At 52.1% G+C, this 23,581-nt stretch overlaps 8 protein-coding genes across 8 annotated transcripts; 4 read left to right on the top strand and 4 right to left on the bottom strand.

Annotated features, from left to right (window-relative positions):
* Positions 1–1,203: 1,203 nt before the first annotated feature.
* On the top strand, positions 1,204–4,095 carry B0T23DRAFT_66840 (peptidase S8/S53 domain-containing protein). Its single transcript, XM_062841615.1, has 2 exons — positions 1,204–3,025; positions 3,086–4,095. The coding sequence occupies exons 1-2, from the start codon at positions 1,302–1,304 to the stop codon at positions 4,011–4,013; spliced, it is 2,652 nt and encodes an 883-aa protein (XP_062695090.1). The 5' UTR covers positions 1,204–1,301; the 3' UTR covers positions 4,014–4,095.
* Positions 4,096–4,579: 484 nt separating this feature from the next.
* B0T23DRAFT_66831 (sorting nexin-4) lies at positions 4,580–6,543 on the bottom strand. The gene is made up of 2 exons (XM_062841614.1): positions 6,150–6,543; positions 4,580–6,014 (listed from the first exon to the last, which is right to left on the bottom strand). The coding sequence occupies exons 1-2, from the start codon at positions 6,432–6,434 to the stop codon at positions 4,818–4,820; spliced, it is 1,482 nt and encodes a 493-aa protein (XP_062695089.1). The 5' UTR covers positions 6,435–6,543; the 3' UTR covers positions 4,580–4,817.
* A 918-nt stretch (positions 6,544–7,461) lies between these two features.
* On the bottom strand, positions 7,462–9,966 carry B0T23DRAFT_410366 (LETM1-like protein-domain-containing protein). Its single transcript, XM_062839400.1, has 2 exons — positions 9,469–9,966; positions 7,462–9,393 (listed from the first exon to the last, which is right to left on the bottom strand). The coding sequence occupies exons 1-2, from the start codon at positions 9,527–9,529 to the stop codon at positions 7,808–7,810; spliced, it is 1,647 nt and encodes a 548-aa protein (XP_062695088.1). The 5' UTR covers positions 9,530–9,966; the 3' UTR covers positions 7,462–7,807.
* A 1,798-nt stretch (positions 9,967–11,764) lies between these two features.
* On the top strand, positions 11,765–13,297 carry B0T23DRAFT_66791 (P-loop containing nucleoside triphosphate hydrolase protein). The gene is made up of 2 exons (XM_062841613.1): positions 11,765–12,360; positions 12,445–13,297. Exons 1-2 carry the CDS (start codon positions 12,204–12,206, stop codon positions 13,107–13,109), a joined length of 822 nt encoding a protein of 273 aa, XP_062695087.1. The 5' UTR covers positions 11,765–12,203; the 3' UTR covers positions 13,110–13,297.
* Positions 13,298–13,447: 150 nt separating this feature from the next.
* On the top strand, positions 13,448–16,917 carry B0T23DRAFT_410364 (Six-hairpin glycosidase). The gene is made up of 5 exons (XM_062839399.1): positions 13,448–13,698; positions 13,891–14,002; positions 14,035–14,262; positions 14,487–14,517; positions 14,975–16,917. The coding sequence occupies exons 1-5, from the start codon at positions 13,559–13,561 to the stop codon at positions 16,849–16,851; spliced, it is 2,388 nt and encodes a 795-aa protein (XP_062695086.1). The 5' UTR covers positions 13,448–13,558; the 3' UTR covers positions 16,852–16,917.
* Positions 16,918–18,502, bottom strand: B0T23DRAFT_372785 (ER lumen protein retaining receptor-domain-containing protein). The gene is made up of 2 exons (XM_062836753.1): positions 18,128–18,502; positions 16,918–18,046 (listed from the first exon to the last, which is right to left on the bottom strand). Exons 1-2 carry the CDS (start codon positions 18,263–18,265, stop codon positions 17,312–17,314), a joined length of 873 nt encoding a protein of 290 aa, XP_062695085.1. The 5' UTR covers positions 18,266–18,502; the 3' UTR covers positions 16,918–17,311.
* A 1,308-nt stretch (positions 18,503–19,810) lies between these two features.
* Positions 19,811–20,179, bottom strand: B0T23DRAFT_372782 (uncharacterized protein). Its single transcript, XM_062836752.1, has one exon. The coding sequence runs from the start codon at positions 20,110–20,112 to the stop codon at positions 19,894–19,896; it is 219 nt and encodes a 72-aa protein (XP_062695084.1). The 5' UTR covers positions 20,113–20,179; the 3' UTR covers positions 19,811–19,893.
* A 1,619-nt stretch (positions 20,180–21,798) lies between these two features.
* B0T23DRAFT_437571 (LicD family-domain-containing protein) lies at positions 21,799–23,333 on the top strand (the record flags this gene model as incomplete). The annotated part of the gene is made up of 6 exons (XM_062840631.1): positions 21,799–21,949; positions 22,134–22,200; positions 22,266–22,410; positions 22,464–22,769; positions 22,822–22,949; positions 23,002–23,333. The coding sequence occupies 6 exons, from the start codon at positions 21,799–21,801 to the stop codon at positions 23,054–23,056; spliced, it is 852 nt and encodes a 283-aa protein (XP_062695083.1). The 3' UTR covers positions 23,057–23,333.
* Positions 23,334–23,581: the final 248 nt, after the last annotated feature.

Genomic DNA, 23,581 nt, shown 5'->3' with positions numbered 1-23,581 from the left:
ACGTTGTTTTTCGCAGGCAACGTGAAGACCGTCCACCTCTACCGCCATGCATGATATGGGAGGGGTCAATGGAAATGCTGTCGTCGTTACCATCTTGTGTGTCGGAACCAAAGGCTGAGATATGCACAGTATTCTATAGTTTTCCCAAGATACCATCGATGATAGTGGGAATTTTTGAGCCTAGATGATCTTCAAAGTTTCGTCTTGTCTCGCATGGCGAATACGGCTGGAATGTCGGTTGAAGACAAGACGAAACCCGGAAGATGGGACGTTTGACAGTGCACTAGGTACGGAACATTACTAAAACCTCATCCCTGAGCAGCGCCTTGAACATGGAAAACTGAGCAAAGGTAAATCTCGGTGATCGTTCCAACACCACAAGGTATGATTGGTATAAAGACGGTTCTATGGTGTCGAGGGGTGTAAATCAACATCTTGTAACGGCGCAGAATACATGTGGAATGCTGACACTGCCCCTGCCCCATGGGGTCCCCCTTACAAGGAGCCCCTACGCAGTCTCGGCCCCACCAGAACTGCCGCCTCATTCAGGGTCCATACCTCTTGTTGAGGTAGGTTCCGTCCTTCTCTCTGCCCCTGGAGGTGTTGTTTCTCGCTTGGCAGCTGCCCTGTACCTACCTAGGTAGGTACCAACCGGTCCCAGCCTGTCGCCCGGGCCACTTGCGCAGCCCGTCTGTGTGCATTGCCCCTGCGCTGTGGCGGGATGGTTTTCTTCTAGGCCACATCGCCAGATTGCCGAACTGAACTCCCAACAAGTGAATTCTCCATCTCCAAATCAACCCATCTTCCTAATCTTTTCGTGGTGAAACGGGGAAACTGTGCCGCCTTTCTCATTCCCAGCCTATACAGGATTGCTCAGTGGGCCTATCTGATTCTCGACCGCTGCTACGGTCGCAACTGGGCTTCGTCCTGTATGCTGTGCCCTCTCCCTCCTTGATTCCGTTGCTTATGCAATAAATAGCTGTCTGACCTGTTCCGCACGAAGCCTCCATGTCCGTTCGACAGGGACGAGCTTTCGATTCGACCTTCCAGTCTCTTCTCAGTCGCCGGGAACCGATGCCGTCTTCGTAACATCATTCTGATCATTGGCCAACACCGTTGCTATCCCTGGCGCTACTATTCAGCCATAGCCGAGATCGAACAAGACACTATTCTGCTTGTCGTACAAATTCGTTCTTGATGCTCGACACCGCAACCAACTGAAAACACTCACACAACCTTGCGCATCCCCTGCGTAGTAGACCGACCTTGGGCCGCTCCAGATCATTTACCCGAACTCAGCTATGAAGCTCTCGGCTATCGCAACGCCGCTGGGCTTGGCCGCTCTGGCTATAGCGTCCAATGTCCTCCCCCGCGACTTCAATTCGAACGATTACTATGTTCTCCATCTCGATGCCCGAACGTCACCTACTGAAGTTGCCAAGAGCCTAGGACTGTCTCATGAGGGGCCCCTTGGTGAACTCCAGGATCACCATCTCTTTGTTGGGAGGAAAGCCGAGCACGATATCGTCAAGAGAGAATTGACGGAGCGCCGGCGCCGAAAACGATCATTAGGCGACGAGCCCCATGTTCTGGATAGTGTCCTCTTTTCAGAGAAGCAAATCTTGCGGAAACCTTGGGAGAAGCGCATGGTCCCCCGACCAGCAGGACCCTCTAGAAGGGGACTCTTTTCCGACCAAGAGGTTGACTGGGCAGTCAAGAAGCAAAACGAAGTTATCGGGAATTTGGGCATCAGAGATCCCATATTCAAGGAGCAGTGGCATCTTTTCAACACTGTCCAGACTGGACACGACGTGAATGTTACCGGGCTTTGGCTCGAAGGCATCACTGGAAAAAACGCCACTGTCGCCATTGTCGACGATGGCTTGGATATGGAAACCGATGACTTGAAAGACAACTACTACGCCCAAGGGTCATGGGACTTTAACGACAAGGGTCCTGATCCAAAGCCCCGATTAAGTGACGACAAACACGGAACTCGCTGTGCCGGTGAAGTTTCGGCCGGGAAAAACAAAGCCTGCGGTGTGGGAGTAGCATATGACTCCAGGATTGCCGGCCTGCGTATCTTGTCAAAGCTGATATCTGACGCTGATGAAGCCGTTGCTATGAACTACGACTTTCAGCACAATCAGATTTATTCGTGCTCCTGGGGACCCCCTGATGACGGGCAGAGTATGGATGCTCCCGGAATTCTCATCAAGAGGGCTATGCTCAATGCTGTCCAGAAGGGCCGTGGTGGGCTGGGCTCAATCTATGTCTTTGCCAGCGGCAATGGTGCAGGAAACGGAGATAATTGCAATTTTGATGGCTACACCAACAGCATCTACAGCATCACCGTCGGAGCCGTTGACAGAAACGGCGACCATCCCTATTACTCTGAATCGTGTTCCGCGAATCTGGTCGTGACATACTCCAGCGGCGGCGGTGATTCGATCCACACGACTGACGTCGGGAATGCTTGTTCTGATACTCACGGTGGTACCTCAGCTGCCGCTCCGCTCGCAGCTGGTATCTTTGCTCTTGTTCTGCAGGTTCGCCCAGATCTCTCATGGAGAGATATGCAGTATCTTACCGTGAACACTGCTGTTCCTATCAACCTTGACAGCGGCGAGTGGCAGACGACTGCTATTGGCAAACAATTCAGCCATATGTATGGCTACGGTAAACTCGACAGCTACGCCATTGTTCAGGCAGCCAAGACCTGGAAGAAGGTGAAGCCTCAAGCCTGGTTCTACTCTCCTTGGATCCATGTCAACAAAGCAATTCCCCAGGGAGACACGGGAGTTGCTGTCAGTTATGAAGTTACGCAGGCAATGCTGGATGAGGCCAACGTCGAGCGCCTGGAACATATTACGGTTACAATGAACATCGTGCATACTAGACGAGGAGATCTTAGTGTTGATCTCATCAGCCCCAACAATCTGGTCAGCCATCTTTCGGTCAGCCGGAAGAACGATGAGGCCCGCGCTGGCTATGATGACTGGACATTCATGAGTGTCGTTCACTGGTAAGCGCACGCGTTACTGCGATTATCCGAGGTAATCTTTGCTAACTTGTACATAACCAGGGGCGAAACCGGCGTCGGTAACTGGACAATCATCGTTAAAGACACCCAAATCAACAGTCACGAGGGCGTCTTCACCGATTGGCACCTAAAGCTTTGGGGCGAGAGCAAGGACGCCTCCAAGGCCAAGGTACTCCCGATGCCGACCGAGGAAGACGACAACGACCACGCCGCCATCCCGACGACCACCCTCCCCGCTACCACCACCACCCTACCACCTCAACCCATCGCCACCGACACCAAGCCTACCACCGTGTCTGACCATCCCAACCGCCCGGTCAACTCGAAGCCAACTCCCACCGACGCCTCCAACCCGTCACCCACCTCTGACGAACAAACCTCGGAGACCACCACTCCTGCAAACAGCACCTGGCTCCCCTCCTTCCTGCCCACCTTTGGCAAGTCAGCCGCCACCATGGTCTGGGTCTACGGCTCCGCCGCCCTTATCGGTGTCTTCTGCATCAGTCTGGCTGTCTACTTCTGGCTTGCCCGGCGCAAGCGCCTGCGCAACAACCCGCGTGGCGACTACGAGTTCGAGCTGCTGGACGAGGAGGAGGCCGAGGGTCTGGCCGGCGGCGGCAGCAGTGCTGAGAAGCGCAGGGCTGGCGCTGGCGGCTTGGCGGGAGGCAAAAGAACGCGCGGTGGGGAGTTGTATGATGCGTTTGCTGGCGGTAGTGATGATGAGGATGCTGATGATGGGGTTTATCGTGATCGGGTTGATGGGGTTGGCAGCGGGAGTGGGAGCGGTAGTGAACGTGCGAGTGGAAGTGGTTCTGGTTCTGGTTCGGCTGGCAATGGAGGCAGGCAGGCAAGAGCTTTGAGATCGGATAGTGATGATGAAAGTGGACATCATGTTGTGGGGGATGATGATGATGATGATGAGAGTGATAGCGACGATGGTGGGCATGGGTCGAGGCCATTGCGGCGATAAAGTGTCTTCTGTCTTTCTGCGGTAGTTATAGAGAGGGGATCTCATAAAGTCAATCGTCATGAGTTGAGTTAGGCGTACCTTTACTAATCTTCTTCGAAATTATGGAAAAGACTTGAATGGCGAATATAGAGCACCACTTCTTTTGCTTGCGCGCGTCTTTGGCTTACAATTTGTATCGTGCTGAGCTCGACTGTGTCCCTTCTTGAGCTTGGTGGCATGGTTGCTGCTGAGGATTGATATCACCGAAACACAAATTTGATATTATCCTACGGAGCATCATGATGATTTTACCTTGGTCAGTCGTAGGCCAACCGCAAATAGGAGCCATGAATCCCTCCCCATTTTAATAATAAGGGCTGCCAATGAGTTTAACAATAACATCGCTGCGTGCTATCGCAGCACACCTGATAGCAATGCAATGCCAATACATAACCGATCCTGCGTAGTAGCTATTCATTAGGAAAATACACATCATCTCCTTGTCGTCACACGGCCAGTCCTACGGTGGAGTTGTCCCATTCTACGAAACAGGCGGAAGGTCCAGCAGAGCCTTGTATGTAACAGAGCTCAAGAGCCGTTGGGTCCCGGCACCACATGCCAGTCCATATCATTCCAATTCGGTGGTGATAAACCTCCGCCGTGGTTCGGGCCTCCCCTATGTGCACCGGCCCCAGCACCAGCACCAGCACCAGCACCCTGCTGATCTCTCTCGTTGTCATGGTGGTGGTATTCATGACTATCCGCCCACTCTTCCTCGTCAGTCGTAGTATCCTCTTCCTTGATTTTTGCCGCCTCCCTAGCCTTCTATGCCGGGAGGACGACCCCCTCCTTCTCCATCTCCATCACGTACTGCTCCCACACCGACATGACTTCACCGTAGAATTCAATATGCGCGTCCGCCAGCCCGCTGAACTGGCGCTTGAACTCGACGCGCTTGATCCAGTCGAAGCTCTCCACCTCGCGGCTGACCTGCTCCGCGAAGCTCTCCGACTCGTTGCGCGCCACCTCCACCTCGCGTGTGAGCTCTTCAATACGAAGCTCGAGCTTGCGCTGCCGGTCGCGGCGCGCCTGCTCGTGGTCCACGCCGCGGACGTCTTCGATTTTGGAGCGGATGAAGCCGCCCGCACCGCTCATGAGCGCCGAGCCGGTGCCGTAGCTCTGGCCTGACGCTAGCATGTCGCGGTCCGTCCTGCTCTTGTTGAGGTACTCGGTCAGCTGCTCATAGTCGAGCTGCTTCTGCTCGCGCGCCTTGAGTAGGTTCTTGAGGGTGCCGCTGTATGCCACCATGTCCCGTAGCGAGCCAAGGTAGTCCTGGTCAGTATGGTCTTTGAGCTTCTTGAGCCCGGATGCGGTGTCTTCCACCGAAGCGGCAAAGGCACGCACAGCTGTCTCGACTCCGGGCTCCAAGGTAATGAGCTTTTGGAACTGCTCGGCTAGGTCCTTGAGGTCTGACTCAATATCGGCTTCCCGGCGGGCCACCCGCGCCACTACCTTTTCAATATGGTTGAGGTCTTCGTCCAGCTTGTCGCTCTTCTCCTTGATCTCGATAAACCGCCGGTCGGGCTTGTGCACTTTTGTGAATGCATTCATGAAGCTGTCCGCAAACGTATCAAACACACCGCCGCTACCGCCCGCTGCAGCACTTCCACCGAGAGTCGAATCACCGATCCCGCCGGGCGACGCTAGCGATCCCCGGACCGACCGGCTGCGCATGGTAGCATTCCAGTCGGGGCTCTCCAGGAAGGCATGGAGAATGTCGGCTTTCCGCAGTATCGGATGAAGGGCCAGACGAGCCAGGAATCGCTGCAACGAGTATGCTCGCCTCGCGGTGAAGTCAGTGCCGAACCTGTCGCCCCGCACATATTCCATTCGCTGCTTGTCCGGCAGCGGAGGGACGGCGCAAGCCTGGTAGTCACGGCATAGGACCTTGTAGAGAAAAACGAAATCGGTGAACCGTCGTCGTACGGTGGTTTTGGGTTTCTGGAAGGAAGGAAAAGTGGTCTACAGAAATGACAGTAAAAAAAAAGGGTATGTTAGCCTGTGGGAACCCATGGTAGGAGGAGCCTCGGCCTGTAGAAGCCCGAGAGGGCAGTGACCCAAGGCCAATATCGTATTGTGTAAAGAAATGGCACGTACATTTGTCGTGATTAGATAGGATACATAGGCATCTTTGGTGCCATCGTTCTCCTTGTGCGGGTCAGACACAGTGCAGTCGAGGATCTCGCCGCCGCTGTGATCAAGCTCGTCGTGTTCCATACCGGCGGCGTTGTCACCAGGCCTTCCGTCGTCTGGTCCGCTTCTTGCGTACTCTGGACTGCTGTTGGACTCGTGATGGACCTGCGCGGTCGAGGCTGCCGACTCTGCGTTCTGCTCACTATGCCACGAAATGTTGGAGAAGTTGTCCTGGTCAATGACCGCCATATCGATGGCCTTTTACCAAAACGTTGACGACGCCGCTGCGCCACTATGTATGCCCGCTTGTCTGCTCGGCTTTTGCTTTAAGGTAACTGGTTTGGCAACTTGGTTGCAGGCCGGTACTGAACGGTCGTCTGGATGTAGGAATGTGCTTGCTAGTCGCCCAGGAAGGGAGTGCGGTTCAAGATTGCTCAGAGGGAGATATTGTATAACAAATGCGCGTCTCATAGACTTGGTTCGGGTAATGTCACTATGTATTGCTCAGAACTAATCTTTTTAAGAGTCCGTCGGTCAGCGCAGCGTGTTGGTGTAGAGTGGGAAGGGAATATGGTTGTCTTTCGCAGACGGTGGGATTGACGTATGGCATGGCGGGGAAAGAGCCAAGCAGGCCACACTGCAAGTTGGAGGCGGCCTATCCCCAGTTGGTGCTGCAAGTACGTTCTGAGGGGAGGGTACCACTGGATCGCAGCGTGTCAAGGACTTTACTTAAAAAAGGAATAAAATTTTTTTTTTAAAAAGTTAAAAATAAAAAAAGAAGATGCCCAGTATACCTACCCCTAATGGTGAGCATTTCGATATACACAGTGGATTACAGTGGTTCTGAAATATAGCCTAGATTTATGACGGTGAACAGATAGAAGGAAAATGCTGGAGTTGACGTTGGTACTTGGATGTACAGTATAACATTTCAGTAGGCATTTTGCTATGACGCCCGAATGTAGAGGAAACCCTGCGAGTACATCTAGTCTAAAGGTACCATAGTGTACGGGGCCTACCTGTTTCGGTGATGCCGCCCTTGCGTCCCGTGTTTCTACCGTCCATGAATTTGGAAATACCTCTATCGAGTAACGGTACTCAAGTTATGCATCTTTGACATCTTGGCGACATCCCTTGAAGTGATATGCCATTTCACCTCATCGCCCTGAGCGCCCCTACTTGCCAGTATGGACCTGGGCGCCGGTAGTTGTTCTACAGTACAGTGTTACATTTAGTCTTTGTCCGCATTCACAACGCCGGTCATCTCATGATTTTTGGGGTGCAATCGCTTGCTGTTTCTACTTGGTTGAGATGCGTTCCTGTGTCTAGTATATGTTATATCATGATCTATGCATGCTGTCCAGAATGAGTGAAAAAGTAGCAAACCATGTGACATGAATGCAACAAAAACCCTTGATTCTTCCATCGTCGCGGTTCGCCGGTGCCTGTTCCATGCCTAACCATACAAAGCCTACACCGTCCCGAACCGTAGGGCTGCTAAATACCCGCAACCAAAACATCCAACAAAGGAGAATTCCAAGGTCCCATGGACGTCGAAGTGAATTCGAATTGCCGGCACCCGCTTAAACTCCTCCCAAAAACTTTCCTCGTTCACATTTTGCTTACTTCTCCGTAGTCTTCTCTGACTTCTGCTCCCCCGCTTGGTCAACACGGGCTGCTGTGAGGGCCTCCTGCTCGGCATCTACCGCCTCGCTAACTTGGGCCTTCTCAATACCGTCAGCCTTGGCCTGCATGTGCCTCTCATGATCCTCGTCAATGTCCTCCGTATCTCTCGGCGTGGCAAAGCCAGTCTTCTGATTCTCCTGATCTTGCTGAAGCTCTTCGTCGATCAGCTCTTGCTGCTCTTTTAGTACCTCAAGTCGTTGCTTATTCGTGGCGGCGCCCTCCGCGTTGTGAACCTCAAGCTCAATCTCATGGAACAATTCCTCGGGGATCGAGGACAGAACGCCTGTTAGAGCCTCAATTTGGCTGGAAACTTCGCCATCGGTCTGGCCATACATGTAGGCATTGCTCAGCACCAACAAAGTGGAAGGAACACCTTCCCGAAGTCTAAGATCCAGCCAAGTCTGGAGATCCTCTCTTAACCTGGCAGGTGACACACCGTAGCTTTTGATGCCACGGCTGGCGCACGCGACTTGGAGTTCAGCGACCGACAAGGTCTCGATGCCCTCGTAGCTGATGGCACGGTCGTCTCTCTTGATTTGCCTCATGCGGTGGCGGAGCTGGTAGCGAAGCATCATATCGGTGCCGAAGGTGTTAAGGTTCAGGTAGCGGCACATGGACACGAGCTGCGGCCTGGACAGGTTGTCGAGGGTCAAGTCATCCTTGAAGATCTTGCAGACCTTGATCACGTCCTGAGCAGTGGGCTTCTCGCCGGTAGACCGGACCTTGCGGAAGAAGTTACTGAACTCCTCCTTTTGCGCCGTAACCTGCGTCAACGGGAGACCGGTTTCCTTCATAGTCTTGCGCAGGAAGTCGCTAACCTCCTTCCGGGTGGCCCGAAGCGTAGACGCCTTCTTGTCCTTGGACTTCTGTTCCTCGTAGGTGCTGGGAAGCATGTTGGGGAACAGCTTAAGCGCAACAGGGAGAAGTAATTCGGCGAATGGCACAATGACGAACATGGAAAAGGGAACCAGGCGACCCAAGTCCTGAACAGTTCTCCGGAGTTGGCGGTTCTCTCGCCTAGTCAGTTCGTAACCTGCCGCCATCTTGATCGCAAGCCGCGAACTGATCCTAACCTCGGCAGCCAGCAGCTTGGTTCCATCCCAGTAGTGTTGTGCCTCCTTCTTGATCTTTTGTTTCAGGGTCAACTTGGGCTCCTCCTTCTTTCCTTCGCTCTTTTCGGCGCCAGCCTGCTTCTGTTCCGCAAGTTGGCTTTGAGACGCTTCAGTCCCGGCCAAGGCCTCAGTCGTTTTCTTAGTCACCTCCTGCACCTCGCCTGCGATGGTCTTGCTCTTAACAGGAAGCGTCGCGGCTTCTCTGGGAAGAGGTTTCTTAGCTTCCTCCGCGTTGAAGCCAGGCGGGGGTCCGGCCGGCGGCCCCGATCCATGAGTGCTGGTTCCAGATGTGGTAATTGGGCGGACGGGAAAAACAAGGGCAGAAGTCTGGTTGTTAAGCATGATGTGCCGCGAATTGCGCGCAAGAAGCGTCGATGCGGCTAGAAGACCTTGCCTCGGTAGAGCAACGCCTGGTGAATGCGGTTCAGATTAGCAGGCGTCCAATGACAACGGCGCAAAAAGCGCGTAGTCGGGCAAAGTCTTACCGGCACCCAGAAATGGGTTCACGACCAAGGCCCTACGGGCGACTGTAGATGAGGCGCTCATTTCTGAGAAGCGGCGTGCTGCGGGTTTTCGAACGATTGTTGTTCACAATGCCAAATGAGAGATGCTGCTGGAGTGAAAGAGTATGGTAGACGGGTTTGCTGGGCGAAGCGATATGCGAATGCGATAACGGCGGAGTAAATAATTCGCCCCCTTGACAGTTGCGAAAGGCGGGATGTACAGGTGCTGGAAGAGTTCGGATAAAAGGCGGAATCACGTCGAGAAAAGGAGTGTCGATGGTCGTCTGGTGGTGTAGAATAGACAAGAGTCGAACTAATTGAGATGTTGTAAAGGGGATGGAGAGATCGAGCAGAATGCAAAAGGGGCGGGACCGGGTTTGTCTGTCAGCAAAGAGAAAGACCTGGAGCGATCGATATTGATGGATTCGGTGACATCAAATTCCAGCCTTTTTCGCGCCTGCATTGCGCTGTCCATGGCTGTCTCGGCCGCTCACCCGCAACCCACCGGTGGGCGGTCAAGCCAACACGAAGGCGGCACGCGCGCGGTGTGGCCGAGCTGGGTAAACGAACTGTGCTCTTCTCCTGAGTGACGGTGTGGCGTCTTCAGCATTCTCACTGTGCATGGTATTTCCCCAGCTCAGGAACCTCGAGCTTCCTGGCATCGGACCCCGAATCTCAGTATGACAAGGGGACACTATTTGGCCAACGAGCAGTACATGTAACATGATCCTAGGGAACTCTTCAGTTGCAAAATCGGATGAGTGCCATAATGCAGGGGGTATCAGAGCCTTCAATTGAGCTTACACCCTCAAAGCGGGCTCTCAGTAACTCATTATGTTATCCCTTTTTGTGCTGGCTCCCAGCCGCTAGTTCCAGCAAGTAGGATGATTACTGCAGGTAAGTACTCAGCTATTAAAGGACTTATATCTCAGCCCCACACAGTCATCTAGCTAAAACATCACAGTCTGGTTACAAGTTCCGCATTCTGTCCGTAATCACGTGATTTCGAGTAATGCACTAAACTCGCACGGGCGTTTCTCCCCACAATCGGACCCCTTGTGAAGCAGCCCAAAAGGGGCCAACGCATTTCGTGCTTTTGCAGCCAGCAGCGAACCACTGACGAACTGGAGAATGGACTGGCTCTCAAACTTGCCACGCTCTCACCAGCGAAACAGCTCCATCAACGATTATGCTCCACGTTCTCAACGTGATATGCTCATTGGTGATAACGGCACTTGCTTTGTCGCGTGCCGTGCATGACTTGGTAGTGTAGACATGGAGAAGACAACGGTAGAATTGAGGAGTCGAGAGCGCGGGGCTTTCTTTACACTGCTGTACACTGTTGTTACTATCGATATGGTGGTGCCAAGGTGACGGAAACGATGTGGACGTTGGACTACCGCTGGGACTGGCAAACTTCTGGAAGCTCTGAAGCTTCCAGCTTTGTCAATGGTCAGTCAACCCAATTTTTTGTCCATTTTCTCTCTGGAGCGGAATTATCTGTGATGTGCCAAGTACATACTACATATAAGTGATTCATGCTTGACGTTAGTGAGAGCAACACCCACTTCACTTTCTTACAGCTGGTGTTGCTTAAAGGCCAGCATTGGCTAGCTCACACCTATGTACAGTCGAAGTTTTCTTGCAGTATCCTGGAAAGCCGAGAAGATGAAGAATTCTGCCCTAGTTCTGGGTCTGTGAATGAGAGAAGAGATGGTGCACAAACGAGTTTCCATACTATCGGTTCAATCACAATTCACATGCTTCTGACAGCTCTCGGTTTTCTCAGGCTGACCCGTTACCTCGGCCGATCGCTCTTGGTTTTGGGGTTGTACTGACCGGCAATGAGATCAACTGAAATTGAGGATGTTCGTCTCAGGGAGATTACAAACACGCTGGCTGTAAATACCTACAACGTAATCAGGACAGCGTGAAACAGAGTTGCGCACTATTTTTTTTCTTCTTGTTTCATTCGTTTCCGTTCTAATGATTGCTTGGTACATTCACACAATAGATAGCCTATGGGTGTCGCTGGGTGAATCTCAACGCCCATGATTTTTGTTGAGGGGCGAAATACTAGTCAAAAGAACTTGGCATGACAGGGGCAGCTGATTCTTCCACGAGGACTTTGGTTATTATTTTTTTATTTTGTTTTTCTAACTACAATGACGGCTTGTGGTATCATTGTCGAGGATTCTTTGGATGTCCGAAGCCATACATATAACGTTTTGCTTCGGCTGGTCAATACGTTTATCAGGTTTTCTGGTTATACACTAGTACGTGAGAAGCTTTCCATGGCGTTTGGTAAGAGTTGAGGTCCGACCCGCTACCGATCCCAAATCCCCACGGTTTCGCTTTCACGCTTTCCCTCTTTTGGGCTCATTGTTAGTGCAGGGCCCCGGGTTCACACTTGCAGATTTCAATCCATATTGCTCCATCCAGGCCCTGCTCCAACTCCAGTGACTGGATTATGGAGTCAGCTTGATTTGTGAGCGCCTGCGTACGCAATTGCATGCCACCGATCATCGCCCGTTCCCCGCATCCGCGCTCGCATCAACCTGACATTGGGGCCACAAGTACCACCGCGGAACTTCTTTTTATCTGCTGCCCGGGGGTTTTTCGTGTTCTCGTTGCCAGCTCCTCCCGTCTTCTCTTCTGCACGCATTGTTTTCCATCGCTCGCTCAATTCACCTTCACGAGCCGCAACCTACCGGAAAATGGCCCTACGGCGAGCTGCCCGCGTCATCCTTGTTGGCGCGCCTGGTGTCGGAAAGGGAACACAGTCGGAACGCCTTCTCCGGCGGTTTCCTCAACTGTCTTCCATCAGTTCGGGAGATCTGCTTCGATACAATGTCCAGCAACGGACTCCTCTCGGTGAGTCTTGGGTTCCGCGATCATCTATCGTACGCCCTACACCCTCATTTATGTCCTGAATCCAATGCTGATTATCACGCGCAGGTATCAAAGTGGAGAGTGTCATGAAGTCCGGCGGTTTGGTATCAGATGACATTATCCTCCGCCTCATTAGCAACGAGCTCACCCAGCGCGGATGGCTTAATTCGACTCACCCTGCCGGCAACGTCCTGACGCTTGCTTCCTCGGCCCTCAGCGCCGAGGGGGCACATCCTTTCCAAGACGATGCTGAAGTTGCAGCCTTCCTCTCCTCGCCAGCGCAAGCCCGTGGTTTCATCCAGTCTCAGCTTTCCAATGACCCCGCCCATTCTTTTCTGCTGGACGGTTTCCCGCGCACGGCAACCCAGGCTAAGCGTCTGGATGAGATCGTTCCCATCAACCTGGTCGTTTCCCTTAAGACGCCCGTCGACGTTATCCTTGAGCGCATTTCCGGACGCTGGGTCCACGAACCGTCAGGCCGGGTTTACAACACCACATTCAATGCACCCAAGGTCCCTGGTGTCGATGACGTTACCGGCGAGCCCTTGGTTCGCAGGGCGGATGACGACGAGAAGGTTTATCTTGCAAGGTACAAGAAGTTCCAGGAAACAGCCGAGCCTCTCCTGGAACATTATGCGCGCCAGGGCGTCCTTTGGGAGGTCGAGGGCATGAGTAGCGACGAGATCACACCAAAGCTCATCAGCGAATTTGAGCGCCACTTCGTTGAGTAGAACGGGCTTTGACCATGACGTTTGGAACCCCGACATTGTATCGGGAAACGATAATCGGCTGACTTGATGACAAGGGGGTTACTTGGGGCTTGTTAGATGGCGTTTTGGCGACGGGTTTGGGTGATTTATCGAGAGTCTTTTGGCTTTCAAGCAGGCGTTTTTGGGAGAACGGGTGGAACATTTGTTTTGTATACCATATCAGCGAAGAAGCGACAGGCAGGCGGTTAAGTGTTGCGAACATGTGGATGGTCTCTTCATGTTATTCACGAAAAATAATTGCTGCTCAAAAAAGCGTCATGAAAATCGGGACTTCATCTCCCTTGAATAAAATCTCCAATGACAGCTCCTTGAACCTCAATTACGACAGCGTCAGTTTCTACTTGCCTCTTGGCTTCAATATCCCGTAAGGATAATGTGAATTGTGTTGTACCGTCGTATAGGAATCAACAATGAAGCTTCCGATATCGGTAAACACGCAGCTTATTGCTTGCTTATCCGAGTTGAGCGCTTTTCCGTACGCTTCGAAACGTCCAAATGTACCGTCCTTTCTCGACGAGATTGATAGACAGAGGTACCTAGTCATCGGGATGTATGTCTTCTAGCTACGCTCTTGTGGGTATTAGAACTGCAACTGTAGCCATCTTCTGCCTCAGTACCTCATATATTCAGCCTATAAGCAAATGTACCGAGCTTCAGACTCAAGGTCGTCCGCTACAAGTTACTTGGAACATGGAGCACTTTATCCGTGCTTAATCTATTGCTGCCAATACCGAATACATAGCGGAATGAACAGACATGTGTCTGAGGTTCGAGACACATGCTGGGGTTCGGATTGGAATAAGTCGAAGGGGCCTCGAACTGGGCACAGACAGGGCATCGTGGGGAGCACGGGGGTGCAAGTGGGCAAAATCGCCCCGGCAGGCAGCTCCCTTGCCCCTCGGCGAGGTGCTCCGCCCTCCGCGAGAGAAAGAACCCGCCCGTTGCCGGACAGGCACCCGTTGCCGGTTTCAGGAACACTGCCAGCTGCCAGGGACAGCCGCCCACCCATTGGTGCAAGGGTACCTACATCCTGGCTCACCTCGCTCAGCTTCAAGGGAACTGGAACAAGATGGCTACTGATTCGACGACAGCCACACCTGGCAGCGTCTTGTTGGTGTGTCGACCAGGCAAGCTGACCTTGGCATACACACAGCCTGAACTGAGGGATGAATCCCCATGACTGTTGGTTGTTCAGGTTGTGCTCTACTCTTGCCCACCCACTCGAGGGTTGGCTGGTTCGATCGCATCCACACTCTCCCCCCTCGTCGTCGTTGGAGTTGGATCCAGTCCGATAGCTACTTCCAACTTTTACTTGAAGTCTTCGCCGAGGGCCTTTAGGTCTTTGCCATTTTCTTGCCCCGTGCCGTGAGTTTCACTTCCCAAGTCCTGACCAAGCTCATCCTCAATCGTTACCACCCTCCCACTTCTCGTTGCATTGGGTGATTCCGAGACACATATCATCCACATCTGTCTCGTGGATCTTCGTGGATCATCGCGGATCTTCGTGGATCATGAGCTCTACCTAGTTCACGATGAGGGAATACCAACAATCTTGGCGGAATGGGCAACTAGTGTACAACTGACTGTTGTAGGCGCTCGATTCGCTTGTTTGCTTCTTTCGCATTTGACGAACCCGAAAGTGTATAAACTGAACTGCTGTCCCGAGGGATTTCTGGAGTTGGATCCTCGCAGTCTCTTGACCCTGGGAACGACTATATCTGTTTACGGCCACCTGGTGCCCACCGATCTGGACACTATTTGAACCTCATCATTTTACTGCTTGGTCGACAACATGTTAATCCAATGGGCCAAAGTGGCTTTTCTAGTCACGGCTGCCTCCGCTGCCGAACAGTCCTTCTCATTCCTACCTCGTCACCTGGGGAAAGATGATCCGGTTATCGTCAAAGGACGAGACTACGTCTTCAACGTGACGTTATTCGATGAGATGATGAACGCTATCGATGTCATGCAAGAAGTCTATTTCCAGCCATGGGTTGGCACATGGCCCTCTGCTATCGACTGGACCGCTGCTGTCTTAGGGACACACATTGCCGGTACACTTGAAACTCTACATCGAAGCCTCGAGATAGCGGCGTCAAGGGGGATCGAAATCTCAGAGGGGTGGTCAGCAACGGAGAACACGATCTCTCTTTACTTCTCCCAGTTGATCGGCTTTTACTTCGGCCAGAACATCTTTGCACTCCGCCAGGAAGCTTTTGATGACATGCTCTGGGTTGTATTGGGCTGGCTCGATACCACCAAGTTTGTTGATGGATATAGCAGTACATCCAGCCGGCCGCCGTCAGACCTTGGTGACGGCAATGGTGTTAAGTTTCCAACAGAAACGTTACGGAATCGTACTTGGCACGGGACTTTGTGGACTCCGGCGTTTGCTCACCGAGCGAGGATATTTTGGGAGCTGGCAGCCGCTGGCTGGGATACGACACTCTGTGGCGGAGGGATGAACTGGAACCCTCGATTGCTGCCGTATAAAAACGCCATCACCAATGAGTTATTCATCGCCGCATCGGTGATGATGTACCTCCATTTCCCTGGGGACGAGAACAACTCACCTTTCATCTCTTCTGAGCATAGCCAGCAGCCCAGGTCTCCCAGTCACTCAAGAGACAAGAAATGGTACCCACATGATCCCAAGTACCTCGCCGCCGCGCTGGACGCCTACAGCTGGTTGCTTTCCTCCAACATGACTAACGAACTCGGCCTCTACGCCGACGGCTTCCACATCTCCGGCTACTCCTCCGGCAGCAACAATACCAAGTGCGACGAGCGCGACGAGATGTTGTACACCTACAACCAAGGCGTCCTTCTCACCGGGCAGCGGAACCTCTTCAGCGTTGATCCCGATCCATCCTACCTGAAGGCAGGCCACACGCTCATCCAAAACGTCATCCGAGCGACCGGCTGGGACCTGGCGCGGGACTCTCCAGTTGATGACCTCGACAACCTTAAGCCAGGCGAGCTCCCGCCCTGGCGCGGCTTGGGCCGGGCGGGTATCCTTGAAGAGGTCTGCGATGCGAAGGGCGAGTGCTCGCAGGATGCGCAGACTTTCAAGGGGATTTGGATGCACCATTTTACTGCGTTTTGTTCACCCATCACCCAACAACCACAACTACGCCACACAACAAAGACAAGTACAGCACCACCTCCCGGTCCTGACCTCTGGAAAAGCATAGCAAAAGCGCACTCAGCAGCTTGCCTACGGTATTCCGGCTGGCTGAAGCACAACGCGCATGCGGCAGCGCGCACCAGGGACAGCCAAGGCAAGTTTGGTATGTGGTGGACAGCTGGTTTGCTGAACGTCAAGACATCTGAGCTCCGTTTTGGGCGAAATTCGTTGGCTCCTATGGAGCGAGTCATTGATTATCGGAATCAAGGGGTCCCGCAGACTTCCGAGTGGGTTCCGGCAGGAAAATTGCTGCCTGGAGGCGGAGGCGGAGGGCCAGGAGGCCCAACGGTGATTTATAAAGATCGGGACAGCAATGTGCAGCGTCCGTTGACTGGAAGCTGCCAGTTGAGCGAAGGGTCGGAAAAGACGGGTCTTAACGTGGCTGAGGAGTGTAGCCGGAAAGTGGAGGATGATGGTGATCCGAATACTCGCGGTAGGGGCAGGACGGTGGAAACACAAAGCGGGGGGTTGGCGGTATTGAGAGCGTTGTGGGAGCTTTCTGTACAGGATGAGTAGAGTGGTGGTCTTCTAGAGAGAAGTATTGCACATAGGACCTAACTTGAATAAATTTATTCTATCAAGGCCTTATTTTTCAAACCTTATATAGACTTCAGTAACACATCAAGAATGCTTCCGACCGTCCTAACAAGATTGACCTGTACATTGCAAAGTTGATGTAAAACACAGCCATATCAGTCCTCTGTCTTTGTGGATATGCCCCCCAACTTGTTCACCTGGTGATATTGCGAAACTGGTTCCTTTGTGATGTTGAAACCACCGGCATCTTCCTGGCCGTCACTTCCTGATAATAACCTTGGCATCAGACAAAAAAAAGATTTGGGCGTCCATATGACCAAATACTGATAATGCCTAGTCCATACCCAAGAAAAAAGCGATCCATCAACCCATTGACCATTCGTAAGAGTCAAACCAAACGTCAGTCATTCCGTATTCCATGCCTCCTAGCACCCTATAATCAGTCATCAGCCCAAGCATTATCATGATCCCTCCTGTCGTCATTGTTGTTCTTGTTGTCGCTCGAGTTACCGAGTAAAGGCGCCGAACCTCCTGCCCGCGACGGCGACCCATCGTCATCGTCATCCAGGGCTCTCGCCAAGTCATCCGGATCGTGCATCTTAGCGTCCGGATCCAGGGCCTCCGTTACTCCATGATCCTCCAGCGACTGCTCATGATCAAGCACACCGTCATCGGCGCTAACTGAGATACCACGAGCACCCCACTTGGATCTCGGCGCCGAACCACGGCTGTTTCCGTTGCTAATGCCAATACCGTTGACCCCGCGTCGTCCTCCTAGAGCAGGGGCGCTCTCCTCGTCGTCATCCGCGCTGTGCTCCCCAGTGATACGCTTGTTGCCGAAGATATGAGTGAGAAGCCACCCGCGCTGCAGGTCATCGGAGTCGACAACGCCGCCGTTCCGCAGCTTGACACGCTGGCGTGTCCAGTAGACCCAGGCAAAGTCGGCGTATAGGGCTGTCTGGATGAGGCCAAAGACAATGGAGATACCATCAGGCTTCCGGCCATTGATGTCGAGCGCGCGGACGATCCAGTTCAGAATGTAGAGGGCGCGGTAGGAGCCCAGGAACACGATGTATAACGAAGTGATGACGGTCGGAACGGTGGTCTGGCGGAGGAGGAGGAGTTGAGGAAGTACGCAGACGGATTCGAGGATTTGGGAGAATACCCAGAGCCACTGAGAAGGGGAAAGAGACTAGTAAGTAACCAGTAGGATGGAAGGGAGGAAGGGCGAGACGTAGCGGCATGGTGTACTTACCTCTCGAAAACCCCAATCCTCCTTGGGCTTACCGATCATCATCACGAAAGGTGACAGGAGCAAGCTCCCCCCCAGTATGATGGCGCCGAACTTCCAGGCCTTCTCTCGCTCGCGGGTCCGTGGAAAGAAGAACTGCATGGCTGCAATGGTGTAGAATGACGAAGAGAGGTAGAAGATCTTGAAGAGGAAATTCCACCAGTCTAAAAATCCCCCCCACCAATTTTCGCCGAAAAGGTCTGTGTAGCGCGTGATAAAGACAAGCGTATAGAACACTTGTGTGATGAGAGACACGCCTACAGGCCAGTGTTAGTTGGAGGGATGTAGTTGCGTCAATAAAAAGAGAGGGGTATAACCTTCAGCGCTCCTATTGCGATGGATGGAGTATAGGAGGATGCATTTTGAAATAAGATGAGATAGATCAGCCGCCCACCTGAAAATCTACCAGTACATGTCAGCTTCCCGTGATCTATGCGGCTTCGAGGTAATCGGGGATATGGAGCGCTTCGTGCCGCTGTGGTGATGCTGGTGCCGTGTCTGGCTCTGTTCTAATACTTACGCTGATTCCGTGTATATCTAAAAATCCCATCTTGTGCGACGGGCACTCTACTCGCGCTGGAGTGGTTTCGTGTCAAGCTTCTAGCAGATAGATGTTTTCTCTGGGGTTGAAGGAAGAAGAAGGTCGAACGTAAAAGTGTTCAAGTTAATCCGGACGTTCGCCGGAGAAGTGACGTATCACGTACTGCACTTATACCCGAGTGGAGGTGGACTCAGTGGAGCAAGCCGTAGAGGTGCTCGGGCCTGGGGGTGTTGCGGGGTTTGCTCTGTTTGCTTGTGTTGTCGACTAGGTGCGGCGACGACGATTGCGGGAAGTTGTTTTGTCAAGAGCGGCCAGAGAAGGGTTCATGAAAGAGTAGGAAATTGAAGCTCGGGAGGCTGGAACTCGAATTAGGCATAGGTAGGTAGGAGGAGTATGCACAGCTGAGCTAAAAGGCACAGCAAATGCAGAGAGGTACGTAACGGTAAGACCTCTTAGCTCTCGATTTGTTGACGCTCGTTTGTTTGGTTTCGGTTTCGGAGTCGTTGAGGGGAAGGCAGCTCTTGACATCCCTGCACTGTTGGAGATATCGAAGCACGACGGGAATCTTCCCTAGTGACCAGGGCATCTTACAATCATTGTTTCTGCTCCCTTCTACTTCCTTCACTCCACGTTGACAGGCTCGCGGTGGCTTCCTGTCTGCTACTGCGAAGTCTCGCTATCCAGTTTTCCTGTCCCAAAGCACCTAAAATCCAAGCCCAGATGAACTACCTAGAGATATGCGGTCTATGCAATGGAAACCCCTAAAATGGTACCTCTAGGCATAGAGGTATAGTGTACAGGATCAACCCTAAAAGTGCAACCTCCCAAAAGTGCAGAACGAGCGGCCGAAATTGTTTTCCCATATAAAATCTTCAAACTGCAAAGTACAAAGACATTGGCTAGGTAGGATTTATACCTCTACCTATAGGGGCCTAAATTGGTAGGAGGGAATTTTGTACCCAATTAGCAGGGCTCTAAATGCCCACTCTTTTTAGTATCGTTTGTGGGCGCTCTTTAGTAGCTAGAAGGTGCTTAATCAACTACACGATGGAATGGAAAGTACAAAGATGGAAATCTGGCGGTCCCAATTACCTTCCTTGCTCTCATTTTTTTTTTAATTTTTTTTTTTATTTTTTTTTTTGCCCTGTTTGCCACAGACTTTTAAGTTCAGGAAGTTCGACACCCGATCTTAGGATGACTTTGTTGTCTTTTCTGAGACCATAGAAGAGGGACGTATCAAGATGGTCTCTCGGGCGTTATGAGATGATACACTAGTGTATTTCGCGCGACGATGATTGAGTTTGTTTCTCCCCGCTCCCGATACGTTGACGTGACGACAACCCCAAGGCCGATTCCCAAGGACCACATGAATCGAGAAAAGTGGAATGGAAAGAGAAGAAAGCGACATAGAATAAGGCGAACAACACTCCTTGCTCCATCTCTCTGAAAGAATAGCAAGTGACTGCCTGCCCCTTTTGAATGGAAATGATGATCCGCCTGGGCCGCGCATTCCCCAGAAGGCGGGCCGTTACCATTCATCGGAGGGTGGGTGTACACGTAAGCTACATGGGCCGTCGGCCCTCGGGAACAACAAGCTTCCACAAGCACACAGCGGCCAGCCCGCATGCTGAAGCCCGACGCTTTTCCCAAGTCATCTTTCAACTCCGCGCGTAGATATCAGCACTCTTTGTCTCTTCTCAGCGACAAAGTCATCTACTGAAAGGTTCTGCAGATTGTGAACCGATATTTTGAGAAAACAATTTCTTGTTCGGATCCAGACGTCGCTGATCGCTGGCGCGACCTCTCTTCAACTTTGGCGCATCTTACCTGTGCGCATGTGGTCATCGAGAAGTGCCGTCCAAGTTCCCCGATGCTCGCTTGCAGAGCTACCAAACACTAAGGTGAAGGAGCACTAGTTCAGTCCTGAGCAATCGATAGACGGTAAGTGTGATGAAGATTCGATCTCGTCTACCCTACATATTGTACCTACCGCCATGGGCCACGTACGACAGAGACTTGACTGTGCCGGACAGAGGATACAACCAAGCTGGCGTCATTCCTAACCTCCATTGATTGACGATATCAAACCTTTTCTGGCAGATCTGGGGTAAAGAGCTTGATAATTCTGACCTTTGATCGGACCTTGGACACCAGCAGGAAAGCACAAGCAGGCAGACTTCTAAAGTCCCGGAGTCCTGATCATGCATATGCCTTTTCCTTCGGACACAGGGTAAATTTGAGTGAAATACATTCGGAAAGTATGGCACGTATCGGTTGAGCCTAGAGGTAGGTACCTTTAACTACTAGCCGTCGTGATGTCGTGTGCTCTCTCGTTACGTTTCAGGAGGTTGGAACCCTAGGAAAGAGCTGAGCTGGGATACCCAGCTCAAGACGGTGCGTCCCTGCTTCCCGGTCTGTGGGCTGTTGTGCCTGGCAGTTCTCATCTCCCGATCTTGCTTGCCTTGAATGGAAGGTAGAAGTATTGTTTTCACTTGAATCCTTACAAGTTTGCGGCTCTTTCACATCCCGTTTGACATGACGGATACAACCCAGGTGACTACCTAGCCCACCTCAGACGCATCGCCCATACTTCCTCCGCGCTTTATCTCCCCCCTCTTTCGTCTTCTGGTCTCCGCCAGACGAATCTGGTCTCTTGTCTCCTGACCCGATGAGCCCCGGTTGCTGCTTCTTACATACCCGAACATGGGACGCGTCACCAGTATTTGAATCTCGCTGTCTTGGCTCCCCAATGTGTGGGGCCATGTCATGAGTAGACATGTACATCGGGGAAACACCGATGATACCGAACCTTTTGACAAGCAAATGCAATCAGATATACGAAACTCATGAGCCGTGGGTGTACCTACCCGCCAACCCAATCCCTTAGGTACCCAAGCCATGCCACCAGAGGCACGGATATCACAGCCGTAACACTCCTTGACATTCCTTGCCCTTGTGATAACAGCATAGATAATCTCTGTATCACCTTTCCGATTTCAACCTCTCATTTCTCCATTCCTTCTCCTCGTTTTCCTTTTTTATCTTTCCTGTTATATCCTTTGTCCCTTGTCTTGATCCTCAAGGGCAGGCCAAAATGCTCTTAAATTGGCTCCTCATTGTAACGACGCTTTTTCCCCTCAGCACATGTGCGCCTATAGAGCACGAAGATGCCGTAACGGTAATGGGCATGACCGGCCAGAAGGACATGAACGGGAAGGCTGGAGATCCTCCTCAAAAATATTTCCGTAGGTGAACCCACAACAGCAAGAAGGCACCACCGCCAAAGTGTCCAAAGTTCTCAATGAGCTTGTCTCTGGGACTGCATGGTATCAGACCCTATGCCGTAACTCGCGGTTGGATCATGCTGAGAACAGAACGCTGACCAACAAACAGACGAGTCAACGTAAGAGAAACACCACTTGTTAACAGATAAACAGCAGAGCTCGTCGGCTAACGTACAATCACCGCGTAGCTTCGACCCACACTATGATGGCCGGTATGACGTACCTCCTGTTGATCTGGCAGTCGCATTGTATTCGCGATACTGACACGGCGGCGCAGGTTTGCCGAGAAAGCGCTCGGCTACCAGGAACAAAAGGCAGCACTGAAGAATCTTGTCCGGACATTCCTTGAGACAATGAGAGACCTAGGCATTGAGACCTGGCTCATGCACGGTAGTCTGCTGGGATGGTGGTGGAACAAGCAGGTATAGCTGACCCTTTTCGCCCGTGACGGTTGCTTGAACTGACATGCACCCAGATCATGCCGTGGGACTCGGATGCCGATGTACAAGTCACCGAGGCCAGCATGTATTTCCTAGCAACCTATTACAACATGTCCGTCTTTCATTATAAGACACCGAGGTTACCGGCCGGCCGGAACTACATGTTGGAGGTTAACCCTAACTTCTCCAACGGAGACCAGTCGGACTGGTTGAATGTCATCGACGCCAGGTGGATCGATACCGAGTCCGGATTATTTATCGATATTACAACTGCTCGGTACAACCTGACACACCCGGCAGGCGAGGGCATGATGAGCTGCAAAGATGGCCATGAGTTTCGGGTAACTATCTCCACATCAGTGAAAAGTAGCGACGGTGACTAACAATAGGTAGGATACATACATCTTCCCCTTGCGGGACACCATCTTTGAGGGAGTTGCAGCCAAGATCCCGTACCGCTACAAAGATTTGCTCGCAAAAGAGTATGGTGACTGGTCACTTACCTTGAAGGAGTTTGCCAAGTATGTATGACCATCCGGTCAAAGAGAACTATGCAAGCTAATGGCCCTACAGCCACATATTTGACGAGGTAAAGATGGAATGGGTGCCGAAGTTGACTACACAATGATGTGCGGGCGGAAGAGCAAAAATTGATACCCTACAGATGATGATGAGGTGAACTTAAGCGGGTTCGTAGCCTCGGAAGGAGGACGAGATTAGATCAGCAACAAAATACAAGGAGACCCATGTACAAAACAGATGCTTAGTCTGCCACAGGAAGAGGTGAAGAAGTAATTATATTGTATAAATTAGAAGTAATCGTTGATGAGATCGTTATCATTCGATGCCGGCTGGTGATGTTGTTGATGTTTCGGTTGTGGTTTTGCTGTGACTGTGAGGCTGAACTAGGGACCTGGGGCCTTCAAGGGTCAAGTGGTGCTTGGCAACAGCCACTCCACCGCAAGGATAAGTAGTGCAGGCGGAACCCACCCTCTGGAAGCTCGGCGGTTGCGGGGGGATGCCTCCAAGGGACATCACCAGGCAAGGACGGGAAGCAGCGAGCAGCCTGCCAACGCATCCACTGCCGCCAAGCCGTGCAACCCCAGTACTATCGCGTCTGTCAATTGATCCAGCGCGTTCCAATGCCGTCAAT

The sequence above is a fragment of the Neurospora hispaniola genome (assembly GCF_033458365.1).
Source record: "Neurospora hispaniola strain FGSC 10403 chromosome Unknown B0T23scaffold_2, whole genome shotgun sequence".
Lineage (NCBI taxonomy): Eukaryota > Fungi > Ascomycota > Sordariomycetes > Sordariales > Sordariaceae > Neurospora > Neurospora hispaniola.
This window is presented reverse-complemented; position numbering and strand designations above follow the sequence as displayed.

What these genes read in the sequence shown, in the direction of transcription:
- B0T23DRAFT_410364 (XM_062839399.1), top strand. Translation starts at nt 13,559, where the DNA reads ATGAAGCTTCCGATATCGGTAAACACGCAGCTTATTGCTTGCTTATCC. An exon ending in AGGTACCTAGTCATCGGGAT is followed by an intron (nt 13,699 to 13,890) that starts GTATGTCTTCTA and finishes CCGAATACATAG; the next exon opens with CGGAATGAACAGACATGTGT. An exon ending in CACCTGGCAGCGTCTTGTTG is followed by an intron (nt 14,263 to 14,486) that starts GTGTGTCGACCA and finishes GAGGGCCTTTAG; the next exon opens with GTCTTTGCCATTTTCTTGCC.
- B0T23DRAFT_372785 (XM_062836753.1), bottom strand. Translation starts at nt 18,265, where the DNA reads ATGCAGTTCTTCTTTCCACGGACCCGCGAGCGAGAGAAGGCCTGGAAG. An exon ending in AGGATTGGGGTTTTCGAGAG is followed by an intron (nt 18,047 to 18,127) that starts GTAAGTACACCA and finishes TCCCCTTCTCAG; the next exon opens with TGGCTCTGGGTATTCTCCCA.
- B0T23DRAFT_66791 (XM_062841613.1), top strand. Translation starts at nt 12,204, where the DNA reads ATGGCCCTACGGCGAGCTGCCCGCGTCATCCTTGTTGGCGCGCCTGGT. An exon ending in CCAGCAACGGACTCCTCTCG is followed by an intron (nt 12,361 to 12,444) that starts GTGAGTCTTGGG and finishes TATCACGCGCAG; the next exon opens with GTATCAAAGTGGAGAGTGTC.
- B0T23DRAFT_66840 (XM_062841615.1), top strand. Translation starts at nt 1,302, where the DNA reads ATGAAGCTCTCGGCTATCGCAACGCCGCTGGGCTTGGCCGCTCTGGCT. An exon ending in TTCATGAGTGTCGTTCACTG is followed by an intron (nt 3,026 to 3,085) that starts GTAAGCGCACGC and finishes GTACATAACCAG; the next exon opens with GGGCGAAACCGGCGTCGGTA.
- B0T23DRAFT_410366 (XM_062839400.1), bottom strand. Translation starts at nt 9,529, where the DNA reads ATGAGCGCCTCATCTACAGTCGCCCGTAGGGCCTTGGTCGTGAACCCA. An exon ending in GAACCCATTTCTGGGTGCCG is followed by an intron (nt 9,394 to 9,468) that starts GTAAGACTTTGC and finishes CGCATTCACCAG; the next exon opens with GCGTTGCTCTACCGAGGCAA.
- B0T23DRAFT_372782 (XM_062836752.1), bottom strand. Translation starts at nt 20,112, where the DNA reads ATGTCGCTTTCTTCTCTTTCCATTCCACTTTTCTCGATTCATGTGGTC.
- B0T23DRAFT_66831 (XM_062841614.1), bottom strand. Translation starts at nt 6,434, where the DNA reads ATGGCGGTCATTGACCAGGACAACTTCTCCAACATTTCGTGGCATAGT. An exon ending in CCTATCTAATCACGACAAAT is followed by an intron (nt 6,015 to 6,149) that starts GTACGTGCCATT and finishes TCATTTCTGTAG; the next exon opens with ACCACTTTTCCTTCCTTCCA.